The sequence below is a fragment of the Aethalodelphis obliquidens genome, unplaced genomic scaffold (assembly GCF_003676395.1).
Source record: "Aethalodelphis obliquidens isolate GAN/ISIS:26980383/991018 unplaced genomic scaffold, ASM367639v1 scaffold93, whole genome shotgun sequence".
Taxonomy (NCBI): Eukaryota; Metazoa; Chordata; class Mammalia; order Artiodactyla; family Delphinidae; genus Aethalodelphis; species Aethalodelphis obliquidens.
The window spans coordinates 1438889-1459823 of NW_020838037.1; the positions used below are offsets into that span (position 1 = coordinate 1438889).

The window sequence follows — 20935 nt, forward strand, 5'->3', positions numbered from 1 at the left end:
ATTTTACCTTCCATGATATCACACCCATTTCTCTTCAGCTCATATACTCCTTAAACAATCCATTGACAAGCCAAACTTTGGGTCACTGCTCACCTATAAGGTTTTTAACACCTGTAAAAACTCCACCTATGAAAACTCAACTCATCCTTCAAGGCCAGACTTCCAAAATCATCCTATCTTGTGCTTTCTGCCAAGATCTCTAAGTATTGTGATGTTTATCTGTGTTATGGTACTTATTATTTCAAATGATCTAAACCTCCTTTTGAACCAAGTTAATTTAATCCCTACATAACTAAGGTGATTTTTGTAAATAAACATGTATAATTTTCAACAAAGACTAATTCTTCATACGTTGTCTACCACAAAATATTATTAGTGCCTTCAAATTATTTAAATGGAACAATGGGAATGGGGAGAGAAGCCCAAGAGACACATTATTTTATGCAGCAAAATACAGCCAAGTAAAATTTCAGTACATAATTACCAGGTATGTTGCTGTTATGACAATGATTCATTCCCCAATTTAAATACTCCATCTTTGACAATTTAACTGCTAATGAAGCAAAGATCTGTTAAAAAGAGTAGCTTACTATGCAAAAATAATAAGGGCTTGCTACATTTTTAAATATGGCCCACAATTTACTTCTACAATCCCACCTATAGTCTTACAATTTCTCAAATAACTTTTATAATGATAAGAAAAAACTTTAAGCTCTGTAAATATTTTAAGAATGTCTGTTGTTTATTCTTTTTGGTGGGTACAAAAACCACAATTTTGTACACAGAACAAGATTATAAATAATATAGATAATATGAGTGACCCGTAGTCTCTTCTGAGTCTACATTGTGGACTGATGATTTTACTTTAAAGTTGTCTTCATTTTGTTTTTGTTCCTGGTAGTGAGACAAATGTAATCTGTGGACACTGATTCATGTGACAGAGTGAAGGTTACAGCAAACAAGAAGATGACCAACAACTTTTATTTTAAAAAAGTCTCTAAAGTTTCTTACAGTGGTGGCATTTATTTCAATTATTGCAATGTATTGTTCCCTAAGATGGTTAGAAAAAAGAATTGTGTTGTCCTCTACCGAATTTACGTCAGTTAAAAAGCAAGCATGTTTCAGTATTTGTTTTCTCCAAAGTAAGTGTAAATACTTCCTTTAAATTTTTTCACAGGATATACATGTTTGTTTATTATTTTCTTATCAGAGTTTAGTGATTTTGTTTTCTTGGCTGGATAGTCTTCCATTGAATATATGGGTGTTCTGGAGACACAGGTTAGCATATTCATTGACTTCTGTAACTATTTTATCCCTTGGAGTGAAGACTGAGGCCTTTCTGAGCAAGAACTTCACAGTTTAATGTGCTAACTCGCATGTCTGATTAGTTTTTAAGTTCACTCAAGTGAAATCTGTTGCTGTTGATACACCCATCCCAGCTCCCCCCACCCACTCCCCCCAAAAAATTCTAAATTTTGAGTTTTCCTGATACAAAATCTGAGTTTGGGTTTCCGAGCTGAGCTCATGCACATGTTGCTGCTGCTGATGTTCAGCGCCTTAGGATGTACTTCCTGCTCTCAGCCAAAGGATTGGTTTGCGAAGACCTGCACTTAGCATGTCTCTCAGGGCTGCGTTTCCATCAGTCACCAACACAGTTTAATTAAGGCACTCAATTATTTTTTTGGTTTTTATGGTAGGTCTGATGCAATGACAGCCAATCCTGAACTTTGTCTAATTGCAGTTCCAGTGTGTACAGCCTTTGGGCAGTCGGGTGTCAAGACGCGGCCATTTTCACCTACACTCCCAGTGATGGATAATCTGGCTTTGTTTCTTATGGCTTCAGAAAAGGTCAGCTGGGTTGCATGGAAAGGAAACAGAAAGAATGTGGAGTGTTACAATATTTCTGTCTTTTCAACAAAATATGACACAACAAACACCAAAATATCAATAATTAGACATCTGCATTTTTTCCATATTCTTCTGGTCATATGAAAACTGCTTATCACAGGAAAGAAAAGCTCAACTACCTGGAAGAATAAATCACTCTAGAGTTTGTGGTCCTATCTGTTTAAGAACTAATTCTAAAATCATAAAACAAGATTTTGTTTGGCAAATCTGGGCAAGACACATCTTTCAACTTGCTGCACTCTACACCCTGGTATTTCTAGTCCAACTTAAAAGCTTCTTTAGGTTTGACAACATTCTTTATTTGGATCTTTTTTTCTTGTTATAAAATGTCTTAACAGTTAAATGATTGTACTTTTAAAATTGTGATGAATTGTCTAACCAAACTATATATATATAGACTATTTATGACAGATATTCCTGTCTTCAGAACACAGATCTATCCACAGATACTTTCATTCCTTCACAGCAGCTATAGATATAACCCAGAATAGGACAATTAGTGACATAAAGTTCATTCTATGCCTACTATGGAAGTTAAAGTTCATATTTTAAGAAGCTTTAAGTGGTTAAAGGGAAGTGCACTGAAAGGGGGCATGTTTCAATGCCTCATTGAACGGTCATCACTGGGGAAGTTCCTGGATTGATGTTATGGGGTCAGGTCTCATTATATTCTTGTTCTGTCATATTAGGTAGAAGGTAACAATACTACACTGAGGAGAAACAGGCAGTGTTATTATGAAAATCTACTTGCTGTTCATTCATTGCCTTTAAATTCTTTCTAGTAGCTGAAATTTAATGTTAAAATCTTTCTAGTAGCTGAAATTTAATGTTAACTCAAGAAGAAATAAGGTAAAGGAGATATTCCCTAAGTTTGTGTGGCTTATCATAACTTTCTCATAACTCATATTGTGTCTTAATTCCCTGTTGTGAATTTAAGTTTACCTAATTCTTTAGGAAATTCCATCCCTGTATTTATTCTGCCTTGTAACTTAAATATTAGAATAATGATGTATTAAATATGAAATAAAAATTGGATTAGAAACTGTTATAATGAGAAGGTTTTGAGATCAGTTACCCTGATAACTTCAGAAAGTTGAAGTCAAATTGCTACTGATGTATGTATGATAAACACTGAGGTCATTATTATAGTTCATCTTTAGTAAACAGTCTCAAAAATTAAATTTTACTTATCTTTATAATCAGGAGTCAGGAGACAATCTCTATAGAAATTACTCATCCCTAAATTAAAACAAACCAAGATGACAGTCTGACTTTGTTTCTTCAGATTCCCTTTCAACATTTAATATTAAGTAAAATAATTATTTTAAAAAATCTATTAAAGTTTTTTGAAGAGGAAATATTAAAATATAATTAATAAGAGCATGTGATTTTTTCAGAAAGCTTTTGCCATAAAATCTATTTTTTTCCCTTTATTTTCTTGATTGCCTTTATGAGGAAAAGAAAATATCAAAACAGGAAGTATTCCATGTACTCTCAAGTAATCTCTCCTTCTCTATGGATTAATGCAACTGAGTGTTAATAAGTCTTTGACAACTTCTTATTCTCTCTTTAAATCTTAGTATTCTTAGTTCTCTGCATTCTTATTTCCTATACTTATATCTTCTGCTTCTTACATAAAATGTCGTTTCTATTAATCTTTGTGTGACCCTGCTGAGACTACTCAAACTGGAAAACTTTCTTATAAATTTACCATATAGTCTGGTTCTGGTTCTGGTTGGATGTTATGGCCAATGGCTGTGACCTTAATTAGGTGTTCCCTTGAGGGATGATCACTTTTAAAGTAGACATTCAGGTTTTGTTTTTGAAATTCTGATACAATATTATCTAAATTATCAGTCATTTTCATAATTATGGTCAATAGAATTTTTGAAAGGAAAAATCCATTTAATATGGGAGTACAATGGAAAATGCTTGCTCTCAAGTCTTCTCTACAGAATCAGATCATTTCATTTGCTCTGAATGCCATTAAGTCTTTTAAAAAGTCATATGGATATGAATGCTTTATTTATTTATTTATTTATTTATTTATTTATTTATGCGGTACGCGGGCTTCTCACTGTTGTGGCCTCTCCGGCTGTGGAGCACAGGCTCCGGACACGCAGGCTCAGCGGCCATGGCTCACGGGCCCAGCCGCTCCGCCGCATGTGGGATCTTCCCGGACTGGGGCACGAACCCGTGTCCTCTGCATCGGCAGGCAGACTCTCAACCACTGCACCACCAGGGGAGCCTGAATGCTTTATTTTTATTTGAAATTTATTGTCTTAAAAGTTCAGCTCTAAAGGCAATTCATGTGATGAACTGCAGTACTAGGTTCTGACTCCAAAAACATTTATTACATGTGAATTTTATGTACATAACCTGGGAATTCATATCTCTTTCTAGCAATTTCCCAGAACTTTGTATTGAACTAGCATCCATGAGTATTTCTAGAATTTTTCTAGAATGCATTTGCTATGCTAAAGAAAACTTTTAAACGATATCTTATGAAATTCATCACAGAATGAAGTCCAAATAATTGTCTCTGAAAACTTCTCAGATATTGTTTTTTGCAGTTCGGGAAAAATCTCTCCACAATTCTATAAATATTAAGTTGAAAGCATTACTATAATGGCTAAGAAAGCTTGACATCATCATAATTTGTTGTTCTGCTATTAGAAGACATACTCTAAACATTCTGATCTGAGTGAATTGAGGATTTTGTTCTCAATTCTTTTTCACAAAATTTGGAAAGAACCACTTTGGGCTTATCTATGTACAGTTGTACTCAGTCACTGATTTCTAGATTATGGATAAAAGCAATTAGATCTTGGTTAAAGAGGGATGGCTTTTGCTCTTTGCTTTAAGAGACTAACAAGTATTTCAATAGCTTTTTTTTTTGGCCATGCCACCAGGCTTGTGAGATCTCAGTTCCCTGACCAGGGACTGAACCTGGGCCACAGCTGTGAAAGCCCGTAATCCTAACCACTAGGCAACCAGGGAACTCCCTCAATAGTTTTTTTTACAAATAAATATCAAAATCAAGCATGTTTACCTGGCATAACCTCAGGTATACATCTTATTCTTATAAAAATTATATTGGGTTTGACTCTAGGGTGCCTCAAGCACTAAGTGTCTCTTGGGAGTTCAAAGTTTCATTTATCATTGTTAATAGAATGGCCATTATATATAATTTCAGAAAATGGAATTTAGATACCCGACTTTAAGAAAAGCAACAACAAATGCTTCCAGATCTTATTTTAAAACGATTTTCTATTATCAGAGGGAAAAAGTACTAGACATTTAGTCTTAAAAAAAATGACCTCCATCCTATATTTTACTGAATGCTTATAATTTTTTATTGTCACATGATGAAAGGGTGTAAGTGGGACTGATCTGGCTTACTTAAAAGCAATTGAAATGAAAACAAAAGTCAATAAATACTCACTGCAATTTTTATTTTTACTGTGTCTCTCCTAATGAACATATATTGCTGACATCTTTGATGGAGAAATTGCCTAAAATGCCTGTTCACCTTAGTGATGCTGTGAAAATAAAAGTTGGATTTCATCTAATAAATGTGGATTGTAGTCAATATTCTGATGATCACTCCTGCCTAAAGGTCTGACTCAAGGACTACTGCCAGATGAACAAATAGCAGGGTTTCACTCTTTAAAAATATAGAAAGATGGCTAATGTATATAAAACAAATTAGAATAGGAGCTAAAATTCATTGACTGCTTACTATGTGCCTTGGAGATTTTACATATATTTTCTCAGAAAACAACACAACCTTATTAAAAATAGGCAACTGTCTAGGCTTTGATCATTTGAAACAGGTTTTATGCTTACTTTGTTAGCATTTACCTTAAAACTAGTTTGTTCCAGAGATTAGCCTGTTCTGTGTACAAGGAAACCCAGATCTAATTTCAAATTTCTCCCAATTTTCAGGTAGAATATACTGTTTAAAACATTTTACAGAGCAATTCTGGAAGTTTGTTTTAGTCTTTTGAACACTTTCAATGCAGATATCTATTGGCAACATAAAGTTTCGAACAGTACATCTGCAGCCAGAGAAAACTGAACAGTGCACTGAAGTTTTCAAAAATGTAAAGCTGTAAATTAGAAGCAAGCAATACCACCACAGACAGGTCACAACACTGCATTTACAGAATGCATCACCCACTCACTGTAGTAGGCCCTAAGTCCTACCCCTAAATTTTAATACTTTCGGTTCCATATACGTTGTAACCTTCTCTATAGGTTGCTAAATTCTGGGTATTCTGCGAGGAAGTTGGGTTAAAAGTCTGTGCACTCTTTGCCACCTTCATTCTCTTCGCTTCTGCCCTGGACTTGTAACAGAACTCTATCAAAGCCACCAGCATTGCCAAGCCCAAGCCGCCAACCAGAATGTAGAAGACGCCTGCTACGTTGCTCAGGCTCAAGGCACTCGTCTTGTCCTGGGGGGGATAAAGACACTTGAGTTAACTGTGCAAAGTCACATCCAGAAGATGAAAGAACACATGAAATCCAAACAGCTAATTAAAGTAAATGCTTAATTTAACCTGAAATTATTTAACATGTATAAGTCACTGGTGTAGCTTTATGGATTTAAACATAAAGCTTATAGGTCTTGGCAGAAGTGAAGTTATGATGATTACCAATAAATTGTGTGTAATTACATTCAATAAAATCTATAACATTTATCATTGCTAAATATACAATGAAAACCACTATACTTAGCCATATATAAGCATAGGCAGAAGTGGGCTTATTATTGTTAAGTTTGAAAATGACATTTTAAAAACCCAATTACATGTGAAGGAAACCTCTTTTGGCTTTCCCTCCATTAAAACATTTTTAATGTTTGATATTTCTTTTGAATAAATTTAACTGCATGCTTCCTACTTAAAGAACTAAGGGACTTTAAGCTAGCAGTTTCACATTTTGTTCATCATGACTTTACCAAATACATGCAAATAGTGTGCTAGGGTATATGTTATTTGTTCTTTTAGTCACATCTGTTTAAGAAATCTCCTGGAAAGTGTCAACTTTAACATATTATATACTATTTAGGAATAACTATATATGCAACACATTGGAAACTTTTTAAAAAGGTACTTTAAAAATATACAAATGTTTCCACGGTCAGTTGAGAACTAAATTATTTATGGACAGATTTATAACTATTTTTATTGACTTTAAAATATGATTCCATTTCGCTTAAAAATGCTTGATCAGTTAATATTTTAGACATATTATTCTCCAGAGATTTAGAATACATATTATTTCATAATAAATTCAGAAATAGTCTGAAATATGGAAGCATATAATTGCAATTAAAATTGTAACAAGAATTCATAATTTTTCATAAATTGTAAATATATGTTATATAACATTATTTGAATAAGTATTTTGGGTAGACTACCTGAAGGATGCCCCGTGGTCAGCAGTGTGTTTTGTGCAAGCTTAAATAGTTTTATTAGGAGAAGGTTTAATTTTAAAAATTACTATGTACACTGTTCTCTTAGCCATAACATCAACTGATTGGACCAAAAATTTAGGGTAACTTCATTTTAAAAATAATCACTCATTAAGTACTTTTGCTTCTCTAACTTTACATAAGGGCTTGAAATAGCTATTTCATTATTTGGCCAAGCTTTTCTCATTCCACTCTGGTTCAAAGGCAGACAAAAGTGATTAAAACACGGGGAGAAGCCTGAATAGAGATCAGTTAACATTACTTTGTCTCTTTCTTAAATTAACTGAGGTTCTCTTATATATGTAAGTCACTTATTTAATGTCGTAGAATAACCAATAATTTTTTTCTTTCTAAAAGAAGATACAGGAAAAAATAAATGAAGATTTCAAGAATCCTCAACAATGCCTTTCAGGCATTATGTCCTATTAATTTGTGCAGGTGTTTAGATTCACTGATAAATTGTTACATTTTTTTCTTTAAATGAAAATATAACTGTTTGTAACACTATTTTCATTTGTACTCAACATGATCAGGCCTATAGGTTTCTGCATTGTTCTAAAAAAAAATTCATGAATGAGATCTTAGAAGCTGAAGATATTATTTGTAAACATTGATTTATTAAAATAATTTTGCTAGAACAGAATTGGAAGGTTTACTCTGTTTATCAGAACAAAAATATAATAGGTCATCTTCAAACTAAAGTGGAATGCTTGGCAAAATGGTGACAAAAGACTGAACTCCTGAATAAAATATATTTAATATTTAAAATATTCTTTCTGTAGATGACTGCTGATCAATTCCCCATTTCCTGTTCTGAGAATACATCAGTTCTTGAAATAATACATTTCATGGTCTTTGCCTCCAAAACAAACAAAAACCAAATCCAAAAGCACTATTTTTATTAGTGGTACGTATATTTGAGAATAATATAAGAATTTTATTATTTTATATATTTTTACAGTTAATTTGTTTATTTAAAAGCCTTAATATTGAGGAGCAGTTTGCAATTTTCTGAGAAGCTACTCCCTTTGGCTTAAATCTATGACATTAGCTTCTAGTTTAGGCAGTGTATAGAGAAACATTTAGTTTTTACTGTTTCTATATACTCTTGACAATTGCTCCCATTTACTGCTTTGTGAGCACAAGAGGAGGCCCCGAACTGCAGCGACTGACCTTGCTTCCAGAGTCCTTGGGTCCACATTCACCTTTATCGTACCACCATTTGTTTTTCAGCTTGTCTAAGACGCCTGCCTCACTGAGTTTCAAAACGGCAAGGTTTACAGGAGTTCTTCACGTGGAAAATAACATAAATAACATTATATATGTTATTTTATGTTATTCAAGTAAAACTACATTAGAATCGCATGGCAAAGTGACAGAGCAGAGGCCACAGTAGGTGTTATGTCTTGTACTGTAGGCCCAGGTTTCAAATCAGACATAAAACTGGGGCCTGCTCCATCGCTTTAGGTAACAGGCACATACTGCTAGGGACGATTTTTAAATAAAATGTATGCAATTACTGTGAATCCAAAACTATTAGCCTGGATTGGGTTTCTTGAGCATTTTCAGTTTTCCCACCATAAACGTGGAGTCATTCAAAGTCCAGAAGCTCCTTTTTTTCTTTCAAAATTAATGGAAGTGGCTATAGGTTGACAGGCTTAAAATAGAAGCTAGGTAGGACTGGTTTCATTTCTTGCCGGCATTATGATTCAGCTAGTGGAATTTTACTCTATGCCTTAAATGTATGGCTACAGTATCCATCATTAAATTGACTCCTTTGCCACTCTCATCCAAGACCTAATTGAAAGAGGAAGGTGAATCAGGTGTTACTGACAAAGGGCCACCTCATGCAGAGGAAAGTCCTTATAAGACAAATATGTAAATCATTAGTTTAAAGTATAAGCCCATGCTGATATTTTCCTTCTGAATTGCAGTATTTAACTTAAATAATATCACCAGAAATAATTTTCATCTATCTTGAGTCTACCATATGAATATATTCTAAGTATAAAGTGCAGTAATTATAATATATTCTATAAATTCTTAGAACAAATACATGATAGGTTAGGGGTAACCAAGATTTTTATAAACAGACAAACTCCTCATACTATAAAATTCCATTTTTCTTTTCTACTGTCTTTGAGTCCTTCAATACTAAATATTATACAAGGAGTCTCAGAGAGGAAAGTTTCACTTGTCAGTCAGTGTCAGTGTTCTGAGGAACCTAAGAATTCTTCTGGCTTTCATTCCCATGTTAACCTCTGTGTGTGTAGAATAAAGCCTAAAAAGATGGATGGGAAGCAGTAACGCCTAGGATCGTCTGTTGTTACTGTTTTTGTGGTTGTTTGGTTTTCGTTTCTTTTTGCTTTTACATTCGGAGAGAGACTCCTTGCATTCCTCTTGACATTTTTAAGGCTGCCACAATCATTTTGTCTGGCTGTATCTCCTAATGCTTCACTTCTTCTAGGAAATATTGAGTGCATTTGGAGAAACACAGCATACATTTATTTGGTTACCAAGGGATTAATTCTATGAACCTATCTACACAACTAGGTAATGCATTAATAATTATGGTGATGATGATTCCTAACATTTACTGAGCACTCACTATGTACCAGGGACTATTAAAAATATTTTACATGTTTAGTTACTATTATCACCTGTATTTTACAAATGAGGAAACCAAAGCACAGAGAGGTTAACTCATCTAGTCAGCTAGGAAGTACCTGAATCAGGGTTTGTAATGGTCTGTGTAATTGAAAATATTAACAACAGAAGACTTAGGAAATAGGGGTTTCTGGTTAATTGAGTTTTCTGATTAACAGTTAAACTAAAATCCATTTTTTTTGGTACTGTTTTTCTGAAAAAAGTTTCTAAAATATAAGTTTTTGTTTATCTGGTTTCTGAATTCAATTAAATTTTTGTATCAATGTCAAAGATCTTACAAGGTTTATTGTTCAATTTAAGCATATGCACTTGCCACATTCATAAAATATTATATTGTTTTTTGGATTAAAATCTAATGTCAGCATGATTTAATGCTTTGTACTAAAAACCTGAGTTTGGGTGTGGGGTGAGGATTATGGTTAATTGGGGTCCTTGGTTAGCCCCAGTTAATCTAGATTTTACTGTCTATAACCTCCCCACCCCCACATTACATCCCCCACTTCCATTTATGAAATGATTGTTACAAAACTACACCTGAGGGTTGGTTGGTGAACTGTGAACTCCTTGAGAATAGAAGCCACATCTCATTCATCTTTGTAAAATATTTACAAGGATATCTGACTCAGGGTAGGGGCTCTGTAAAATTATTACATTTAAATTATTCTGAATCCAGAACAAGCATTTTTGTTTAACTGATACTAAGGGTTTTTAGGTCCCCAGGCTAGCTCACCAAAGCCTTTTTAACGCACGTGTAAAGTACCTTATATTAGTCTATATTGTACTTCTTGCATGGGTTGTGCGGGGAGGAGGAGGACTTAATGCTGAAAAGAGAAGGAAAATGAAAGCAGTTTCCTTAAAGTTTCTTATAGATGGGACAGCTATTTTGAATCCAAAAATATGGATTAAATCAGCGGTCCCCAACCATTTTGGCACCAGGGAACAGTTTCATGGAAGACAATTTTTCCAAGGGGTCGGGGGAGGGATGGTTCAGGTGGTAATGCTGGGGAGTGGCAGATGCAGCTTATCACTCGCCCAATGCTCACCTCCTGCTGTGTGGCCTGGTTCCTAAGAAGTTGCAGACAGGGTTGGGGACCCCTGGATTAAATGAAGACCGCCTTTGATTTATCTCTCTTCCTTCTTAAGGACCATTTCTCCTACCTGCTTCATTTTCCCCTTGCCTCTTTGTCCATTCTGCTATTCACTCCAGTAGTCTGGTTTTAGAGGATAAGATTAGATTGGAATTTTGAATAATAGATATTTATTAACAACCAAGCTTAATGGTCAACTGGTGGAATGTCAGGCACTGAGCAAGAAATTCATTACTAGGAGAGTCCTTCTCCAAGGCTTAGCTTCCCTTACTGGTCTTTGTTTACAACATTTTTTCCTGCTTATGAATGCATATGTTCCATAATAATCCCTTTATTATTGCATTGGTTTCCATGGCTGGGGAGAAGGCCATTTGCAAGTATAACATATTTTAAAGTCAGGAATGGACTGTATTCTTCAAAATGCCAAATTAAAAACTGGGTATTGTGAGATTTACTATAATTCCTAAAGAACTCATTATTTGGTAACAACATTTACAAAATGACTTAAATATGAATATCCACATCCATGAGTATGCCTATTTTTATATATATAGGAGGAGAATAAAGTATAAAACAAACAGAAAAAAATCAATAATTTTGTAGATATTATTAGCATTATGGGTCATTGATGATTACAAGTATTGCCAAAATTTCCAACTAGAACCTGGATTAAACAACTCACATAAAAATTGGCATAAAATTCTGTGTATCATTTGTGCTCAGACTAAATCATATCAGATTAATCAAAGGGGATATGAGTTTTAGACTTTGCAATGAAACTTTTAAATTGGTTCATTGCCAATTAGTAAATTTCTCTTATTCACAAGAATGAGTATGAATTTCTTATGACCATAAAAAAGGCCACAGCACAATAACATTCAAAGGAGTAATTTTTCAAACAAATTCATCCCCTCTCAAATCATGCCTTTCCACTTTATTTCATTTAACATACCAGACCTTTTCCCTTATTTCTTCTGTGGAGCCTCTAGCCTAGGGCTGCCTTGGTCATGCTCTGGGAATGGCTATCAGCTGAGTGGGGAGGCTAATTATTTTGTGAACTGGAAGCTGCCACTGTGACTCCAAATAATTCAGTTGTTGATTATATTAAATCAATCAATCAACAGTGGGTATTTCTTCTTTTACCCATAGATATTGGTGCATAGCCCAGGTAAAACAGAACTTTAATAATGTGCTGCTGTATGGAAGGCTGGAGATGTCTTTCCTTGTTATAATCCTGTAAATGACAGGTGGGTCAATTAGCCCCTCATTGGAACATATTCATGTGTGGTACAGCTTTCCATGCTTTCCCCCCTTTGCCAGATGAATCACTGTTAGGAAAGTTAATTTTTTCCTACTAAGATTCTTTATGTCAAGATCACACCAGATGATTTGTATACTTGTGCTGAGATCACTGAGTGTGTATTTCACACAATGTGCCTTGTAGATAAACTGGCAGTATTTAATTTTCTCTTCTGCTTTGGCTTTATACTTAGCAAAGGCTTAAGAGCCAGCCTTTTCCTCCAATTCAGCGCTTTTCCTCCTTTCACCTCTTTCGATAAAGATCAGGCCAAATGGAAGGGGTAAGTTTAAAAAGAAAATCAGTCACCCAAAGGAGCTACAGAACAAAAATTTAAAAGCAGCAACTATCTCCTGGTAATTTACTTTGATTCTAAGTTAGGTCAGGCCATTTAAAATACCACCTTTTAAAATAAATGCAGAGTAGGGTATTATTATTATTACCTATTCTATTGGTGATAAATATTATATCAATATACAACCGACTAGAAATAATTTTCTAGTGTGAAAACAAAATTCCTGAGGGAAAATAGAACATACTGTAATTATATATGTAATTAACATACATTTTATGTTAATTTTTATAACATTTTAGAAAATGACTCAAAATATGAAATAACATTTTAGAATGTCATCTTATAGTTCATGTTTGGTGAAAGTAACAGGTGAAAGTACAGGAATAAGCAGTTTGATTTTTGAAAACTACAAGGTTAGCTTCATATATTTATTTGGTGTCCATTATGTACCAATGTTGGATGCAAACAGATTAAAATTCAATTGAGTTGTCCAATCCCTTATTTAAGTAAAGTAAAATGACTTTTGTTACATAGATTTTTCCATTATGTGTACATTTCTGCTTCTGCTTGCTTATTTTTCTCTGGAAAGAGTCTAAGAGTCTTTAATATACACTAAAACAGGAATTCATTATTCATTTTTTGTGGAAAATTTTATCTGTTAAGCAATATTATACTTTGTTTATATTTGTGATAAAAATAAAAATTTGCAAACAAAGTTTTTCTAATTGAATAGAATATCTTCAGTTTTGTTTTCTCTGGTCTTATTAGAGTACATTTTCTTACATTTCTAATTTGCATAGAGGAGTAGATTATTAGTGTAAATGAGCAATTTTCTATTTATGTGTGTATATTATTTACGTATTCATATTTTTATGGAAATGATCAGAACATTCTAGGTAAGTTGGGGCTCCAAAATATAAAAGAGTTAATACTTCTGAAGAAAACATACGGTTGCTGTCTTGAATGGAGGTGTCTTAAAGGGGAACCATCTCAGAAGAATCCCTGATGACTCTCTCTAGCTTTTCTCTGCTTTTTTTCTCCAGGGACTCAGATTCTCCCTCAGGATAGGAGATGGATGATCAGAATTGGGTCCACACAATTCTGTGTCTCCTCCTTTTTCATGCCTCCTTCTGCGGCCAGAATATTCATTTTGCAAAGTTTATTTTTTCTTCTCCTGCAACAGGGCTGTCTATAAGATGGAAATATACAAGTAAGCTGAATTTGAAAGGCTTTTCAGATCAGGATCGAGGGGGAAGTTACCAGCATTGGAAGAGGTTGAGGTTTGCAGCCTCCTTGACAGATATATCCTTTTTAAACAGAGCATAATTCTCTGGGTTTGGTGGCCAGGCAAGTGAGAGAATTTGTAGCCCAACCAAGAACCTGAAGATGAGCAGGACTACTTGTTTTGGGCAATTCTCTAGAATTTAAAATAAAGAGTGTATATTTAAAATTTTTCAATGTTCTTACATACCAGTTGAAGATATGTAAGGAAAGAAAATTCAGTCAGAATATTCCCATCACTGGATTGGTTTTCTTTATGTCTATCCACAGTGAAGAAGAGTTCTGGAACACTAGTTAATAACTTCTGCTTAGAAATAAAAGCAAAACATTATTTTATGAAGCTGGAAATAAGACAGGGATGCACTAAAGATAAAACTGAGTTGGTCTTATTTTTGTAGCCGGATATTTCTTTAGTTTGACCCATTATGGAAGGCAAAAACTGTCTAGTTCATATGATTACCTTTGATTTGTTATATAACTTGCTATTTAATGGAAGCCTGAGAGTTTTAAGTGGAGAAATGTCTTTCTGGTAGGTACCTGATTTAGTGGAGTCAGATTATTGTTATTACTTAAAAACATTTTGTGGCAGCTCTTTTCGTGAGGAAAACAAGACAGACTGAACTTCTCTGTTCTCTCTCCTCTTCGCTAATTGCTCTTTCAAAAGCCTGCTTTCCAAAACGGAGGTTCCTAGGACTATGTCTGATCCATAACTTCTTCAGAGCCAGAGATTTTCAGTGACTATTTTAGTTAGGTTTGTTAGTGTGTCCCCAAATTGATATTGTTTGCAAATATTTTTGCTTTGACAGTAATTGCATACTTAAGTTTGTGAAGGGACTTGACTAGCAACTTCAGTGGTATTAGTAGGTCTAAATTATGTCTCCCAGCAGATGCACCTATTACTTTACATACTGTTTACCCGCTTTTGGTGACATTGAGGCTAACCTTGGAGTCACCTCCCCCGCTGCCACATTCTCCTTTGTCGTACCACCATTTGTTTTTCAATTTGTCCAAGAGGCCTTGTTCATTCAGTTTTAAAACTGCGAGGTTAACAGCATTTCTTGAAACGATAAAACATATTTTGTAAGAAACTGCACAGCTGTTAAGATGTTAGAAGGAATGAGGATTTAAGCTCTTTTATAAGCTTCTCCCAGACGCTAAATAAACCTCTCATTTTGTCATCCTGCAGCCCCTTCCACCAGGCAATTGTAGTTTCCTTCAAAGTGTATTAAACCTGTAGCATTTGGTGTTGTTCACTTTCACAGTTCATTTCTTGTCAAGTAACTGACATCAACATCAACCAATCACATGGATTTTTTTTTTTTTTTTTGCAAAACAGTAATAAACTTGAATTTACTAGTAATTGACAAAGAATTGTGTCTTGAATTCCTTTGCCTCTAAGAATGTCAACCACCGGTAAGAGACAAATGAAAATTCATTCCCAGAAGGAAAAACATAATTGCGTAAACAAATCAGCAAATCAGCCACTAATTTTTGTGTACAGATTTTCTGACAACAAAGAGTATGGCTTAATTATTATTCCTTTTATTATTTGTGTTGGTTCAGTTTCCTGGGCTGGAAGTCATAGAATAGTCAAGAGAAATGTAGTAGCAGCTCTCAGGGAGCTTATATTTGAATTTCGTGTTGATTCTTAAAGTCACTAGATGCTATTTAGAAACCCGGATCATATATCCAATTTGACTGTTTAAATTATGTAATTAAACCACAGGAAGTCATGCTGCATTTGATATGGACTTCGCAAACAAACACTAGATTAGATTTCCTCCATGTTTATCTCTTTAGGGGAATAAGGGTAGCACATTCTAATTATTCTCTAAAAGGATTAAAAAAATGTGTCATGGGTTTTGCCTCCCATAAAACAAAGCAACCTCATGTTAATGAGTAGCATTTGAACATTGATTTGCAAGTGAAATATCATTTAGTTGATTAATAAAAATGTCACATTTCACCACAAATCAGCCTATTAATGTATTTATTCTTTTAAAATGTTTTTGTAATATTTCAGGTAAATGATGTGCATTTTCCAGTGTTGTAATGGTCTGATCCACTTGGAGAGTAAACATTTCCCATGAGTAAACCACACACTTTGAGAGGATTAACACTTTTTTTTTTTTTGCCGTACGCGGGCCTCTCACTGTTGCGGCCTCTCCCGTTCCGGAGCACAGGCTCCGAAGGCTCAGGCTCAGCGGCCACGGCTCACGGGCCCAGCTGCTCCGCGGCATGTGGGATCTTCCCGGACCGGGGCACGAATCCGTGTCCCCTGCATCAGCAGGCGGACTCTCAACCACTGCGCCACCAGGGAAGCGCAGGATTAACACTTTTTAAAAGTTAGACTACCATTTATTAAATGCTAAGTAAATAATTAGCTGTCCCCACATTTCCAAGTAAGTCCCATGTTAGTGGTGTAAAATAATTAATATACTTCCTGAAGTGAACAATACCAAGTTGTCAGTTTAATCACCAAAAGGACCAGACTGAAATCTAGGGATGAACGAATATTCAGTGAAGCTAGAGTCATCTATTTTTTTAAAATGCTGTTGGGAGAAAAGGGTTGTTTTAATTTATTTTACGTCCATAAGAAGCTAAATATATTTGTCTTTCAATAAAGTGAAGCTAACAACTAAAGTTTTCTATTTTGGAGAAAATTAGTTTTATAATCCACTTTAGTCTTAAACATTTCTATTAGATTTTTTTCCAATAAAGTGGTATCCCAATTATTTTATATGTTGGTTTAGACCATTCCTTTGATAAAACTAAAATCATTTCATGAGAGGGTTATTTAACATGGTTACTAGCCATCTAGTATATCTAAAGACAGTTTCTAAAGATAAACATATCTAAAGACAGTTTCACAGCACAATAGAAAACAAAAAAGCAAAATTAAAAAATGGATAAGGAAAAAAAGCTTTATGTTGAGAAAACTGTTTGGAATAAAGCTTTCTACAAAGTTATTCTAAGACATTGTCTTTCTAACAACATCTAATAGGCCATGTAAAAACAGTTCAGTTTCACACTGCTATCCTTATATATGTGTGTGTATGTATCTATATTTGGTTAATATAATATACTTGACCCGTAGGTAAGTCACCGCCCAGTTCACAATCCACATTTTCCTGTGGTCCTTCAATAGAATTCACATAATACTATCACATGTAAAATTTACTTTTACTTAATGAAGTAAAATTTTACTTTTCTTAAATGAAGGCACTTTGTAATTAATATTTAGAGACAGTCTTTAGGATTTCAAAATTTCTTTGCCTATTAAAAGTGCCTGCTATTTTCTACAATTGTCTGACTAAAGATGTAATTTCTCTATGTAATCAGTTTAAGTCTAAAGGCATCCTTAGATTGCTATTTAAAATGCAGCATAAACCACATCTGTAAGGACTATTTGAACATCTGTTCTATTTTATAGAATGCATCACTTTTACATGTTATTAATAAGAATCATCAACTGACTTTTAAAATATACATAAAGTTACTTTACTCAGTTTTCTAGACTAGTTTAAAAAGTATTTTTTATCCAGGCAAAAAGAAAAAGGAACCCTGAAGGAATAATTACAAGCAAGCCTAAGGAAGTCATAAGGAGTCAGGTAAATAAGGCACATAGACAGCAGATCCTTGCTGCAGCACATTTTACTATTACTTTGGAATCCCCTTCATACATTTCAGACATAGATTTTGAAATCTATGTCAGAAACTCATATTGATGATAAGGATATTCTTGTCCTGATTAAGCATCAGAGAAGCCATAATAGTAATCTGCCAAGCAGATAAAAGAAAGAAGAAAAATATTGTGGGCTATTTTTTACATTAATTATTCCTTTCATTCTATTAAATGCAGCTTTTACAGAATAAACTCAATCGAAATGGATTGCTTTCATTTAAAAATGGAAAGAGAGGAAGAAACAACAATAAGTGATCATATTTTTGCTGGAAGTGTAAATAAACCACATTTGAGAGCCCAGGTATGTTGACAGTGACCTTTTATAGACTGCAATAGGACCCAGGTAACATACTTATTTGCCTTTTCCTTTTATAACTTAGGGGAATCCTAGGTAAGAAAAACCCCACTCCAAATAGCTTTTTTCATAGTGGTGAGGTGATGGAGAACTTAATTCAGGCCTGGAACAAAAATGCTCACCTGGACAAATTCCAGGACCTCTGGAAAAATTCCAGGAGTTTTTACTCCTGCAATCATTCAGTTGAGTTTGAGACTATGAAAATCCATCTCTCCTTGCCCTAGCATCTGGGACCCATTTTTGTTAACTAAACAAAAGCTTTAGAATGGAAATTAACAGACCTAAACTTTTTCCATTTATTAATTTTGGGTAAATTAGTGCAAATTAAGATTTTCTTGTTGAAACCATGCTTAATTTAAGCTAAGATATTTATCTCTTACTCTCTACATTTCCGTAAATAATTTATCATTAAATTCTATAGATTTAGATATGCTTTTATGTTTACTTTATGCCTCACTCATTGTATTTACTTCTAGACCATAATTCTTATAGTATAATTTTTTCTGTTGGTGAGATATTAAAGTTTACATCTGATGAAATGTTTACCTATATAAACAGAGAAATTTTTAAAAGTTTGTTTAGTAAAGTATTCTTATGATTTCCTGGATTTGAGAATATTATTGTAAAGGACTGATATACAAGCCTTAGACTTAGTCATTGTTTGCACACAAGATATTCAGGGTATATATAATTTGTAGAATAAATAGTTTCCAATATTATATTTAGTCTGGTTAAAACAAATTCAACTACATTTCACTTAGTAGGTTGAACACTTCATTATTGTCCCTGATATCAATAATATATGGACCTAATGGATTTTATTTGTCTAAACTACTGTGTAATTTTGCTAATGCTTTATTATCCTTATAAAAAAGGATCCATTAATTATATACACATGAGAAAGTCTCTTTAGTTTTAGGCCTGTACTCTTTTAACTTGAGTGTTCTCTTCATACTAAACTCTCTATAAAATTTAAAGATCAGGTGTTAAAATGTCCAGAATATTTACCTGAATGATGCTAGAAAGTTTTTTTGTAGTCCTGATACATTTTAATATATTTTTTAAAAACTGAAAAATTATGTGAATCAACATGCAATTGTGTAAAACACATAAGAAAATCCTTTAAAGCCTGCAAAGGATATTGGTAGATAATTTATGCAGGAAGAAGTACAAAATCATATAAAAATAATTCAACCTTACTTGGAATTAAACTAATGTGAATTAAAGAAATGCAAATTCATTTTTTTGCTATTCATATTGGCAAAGATAAAAGTAAGGATAATATTCAATACAGTCAAGGATTTAATGTCCTAATACACTGAAAATAGAATTTAAACCAGGAAAGAAAATAATATGGTTTTGTACAACAAAAACTTAAAAACAATTCTTACCCTTGAAAATTATTGACAATATTGAAAATTATTGATAATAATTCCTCTATGAGGAATCAATCCTAAGAAATTAATCAGTGATGTTGACAGAGTAACATAATAAATGTTATAGTATATTTATATAGCAAAACGCTGAAAGCAATTTATATGCCCAACAGAAAGGGAGAAGTAAGTAGACTTTAGTGTACAGCAGTGGTTTTCAAGCTTGATCTGAGTGTCAGAACCACTTATTACAAATACAGATGCTCAGGGCTAAACTTGCTGTATCAGAATCTTCTGCTGTATCAGAATTAGGGCAGTGTATCTACATTTTCGCAAAGTTCTTGAGGTGTTAGTATTGGTAAGCACCAATAATCCATATGACTGAATGTTTAACAATCATTACGTGATTTTAATGACCAGGGAAATGCTTAATGTTGAGTGAAAAAAAAGAAAAAAAATTGTATATTCATTGTGATCTTCATTTGAGAAAAACATATATAATGTTTATATGTATATATATATATATATTAAAATGTTAATGTAAAAAAACTGGTAAGAAATACAACAAATAGCTATCTGTAGGTAGTGGGATTATGATTGATTTGGACTGCATATTGTTCTTTATGCTTCCGCACTCACCCCAAATTTTCTGCAATGAAAAGTGACACTTTAATAATCAGTAAAGAACAAACAAAAACACTCTCTTAATTATTTTATAATATAATGCCTAATAGAATTATTTCATGAAAATCAAAATATATATTCTATTTTGGATCAAGAAAAATTGAGGAAGAATTAGAATTTAGAAGTTATTCTTAAGGATCTCAGAAAAAACATTCATTGTTCTGATAATGTGGTTTGCTTTGGTTCACTTTGTTTTGTGTCTCTAGTCACAGGCTGAATGGAGAAAATGTGATGCATTTGGCTTCTACAAATGTTCTACCTTATTTGAGGGGAACAGGTCAGGAAGAGAGGTATGCGTCTACCCATCAGATAGTATCGGCAGGAGGTTAATGAAACTCTCAGTGGCCTAGAGAGAAGCCTTGCTGTTTCACATGAACTTACATAGACAAGGAGAGTTTTTTCCCTTAGGCCGGATTAAATGAATGTGATTGTGAATAAACTTGAGTCCTGCTACCTGGGTGATTAAAAAAATATAAATATAGCTCTGTTTTTAGAAAAAGAGATTCCATGGCTGGCAGCTTTGTTCTTTTCCAAACAAGTATTAGACACTCTAAGAAAAAAGTCCTTTTCAATGTTTTGCAGTAATTTTTAAAAAGGCAATTAAAACAAATCTTCCATCATATAACATATTCACTCTATCTTTTTTTTGAAATCAAACTAAAATTCCAGACCGGAAAACTCATTTGATTTAAATTTTGCTATGTAGCAGGTAAATATATGCAGAAGTTTTTCTAGGGCTACTCTAATAAGAAAATAGTAATTTCATGAAAAATAAATAATAACTAACTCTGTATAGATTATTCATTCTGATATTTAAATGATG

At 33.6% G+C, this 20935-nt stretch overlaps 1 protein-coding gene across 5 annotated transcripts in view; it reads right to left on the minus strand.

Annotated features, from left to right (window-relative positions):
• Positions 1 to 1365: 1365 nt before the first annotated feature.
• GRIA4 (glutamate ionotropic receptor AMPA type subunit 4) overlaps positions 1366 to 20935 on the minus strand; it is a 459907-nt gene continuing 440337 nt past the window's right edge. For 2 of the 5 annotated variants that reach the window (XM_027095680.1, XM_027095681.1), the window contains 2 exons: positions 8561 to 8675; positions 6120 to 6365 (listed from right to left, as the gene is read on the minus strand). In XM_027095680.1, coding sequence (XP_026951481.1) covers positions 6120 to 6365; positions 8561 to 8675 — 361 coding nt within the window. Of the gene's footprint in view, positions 1854 to 6119; positions 6366 to 8560; positions 8676 to 14957; positions 15073 to 20935 lie in introns of those variants that run through there. The other 3 variants (XM_027095679.1, XM_027095678.1, XM_027095677.1) reach the window with 2 other exon arrangements.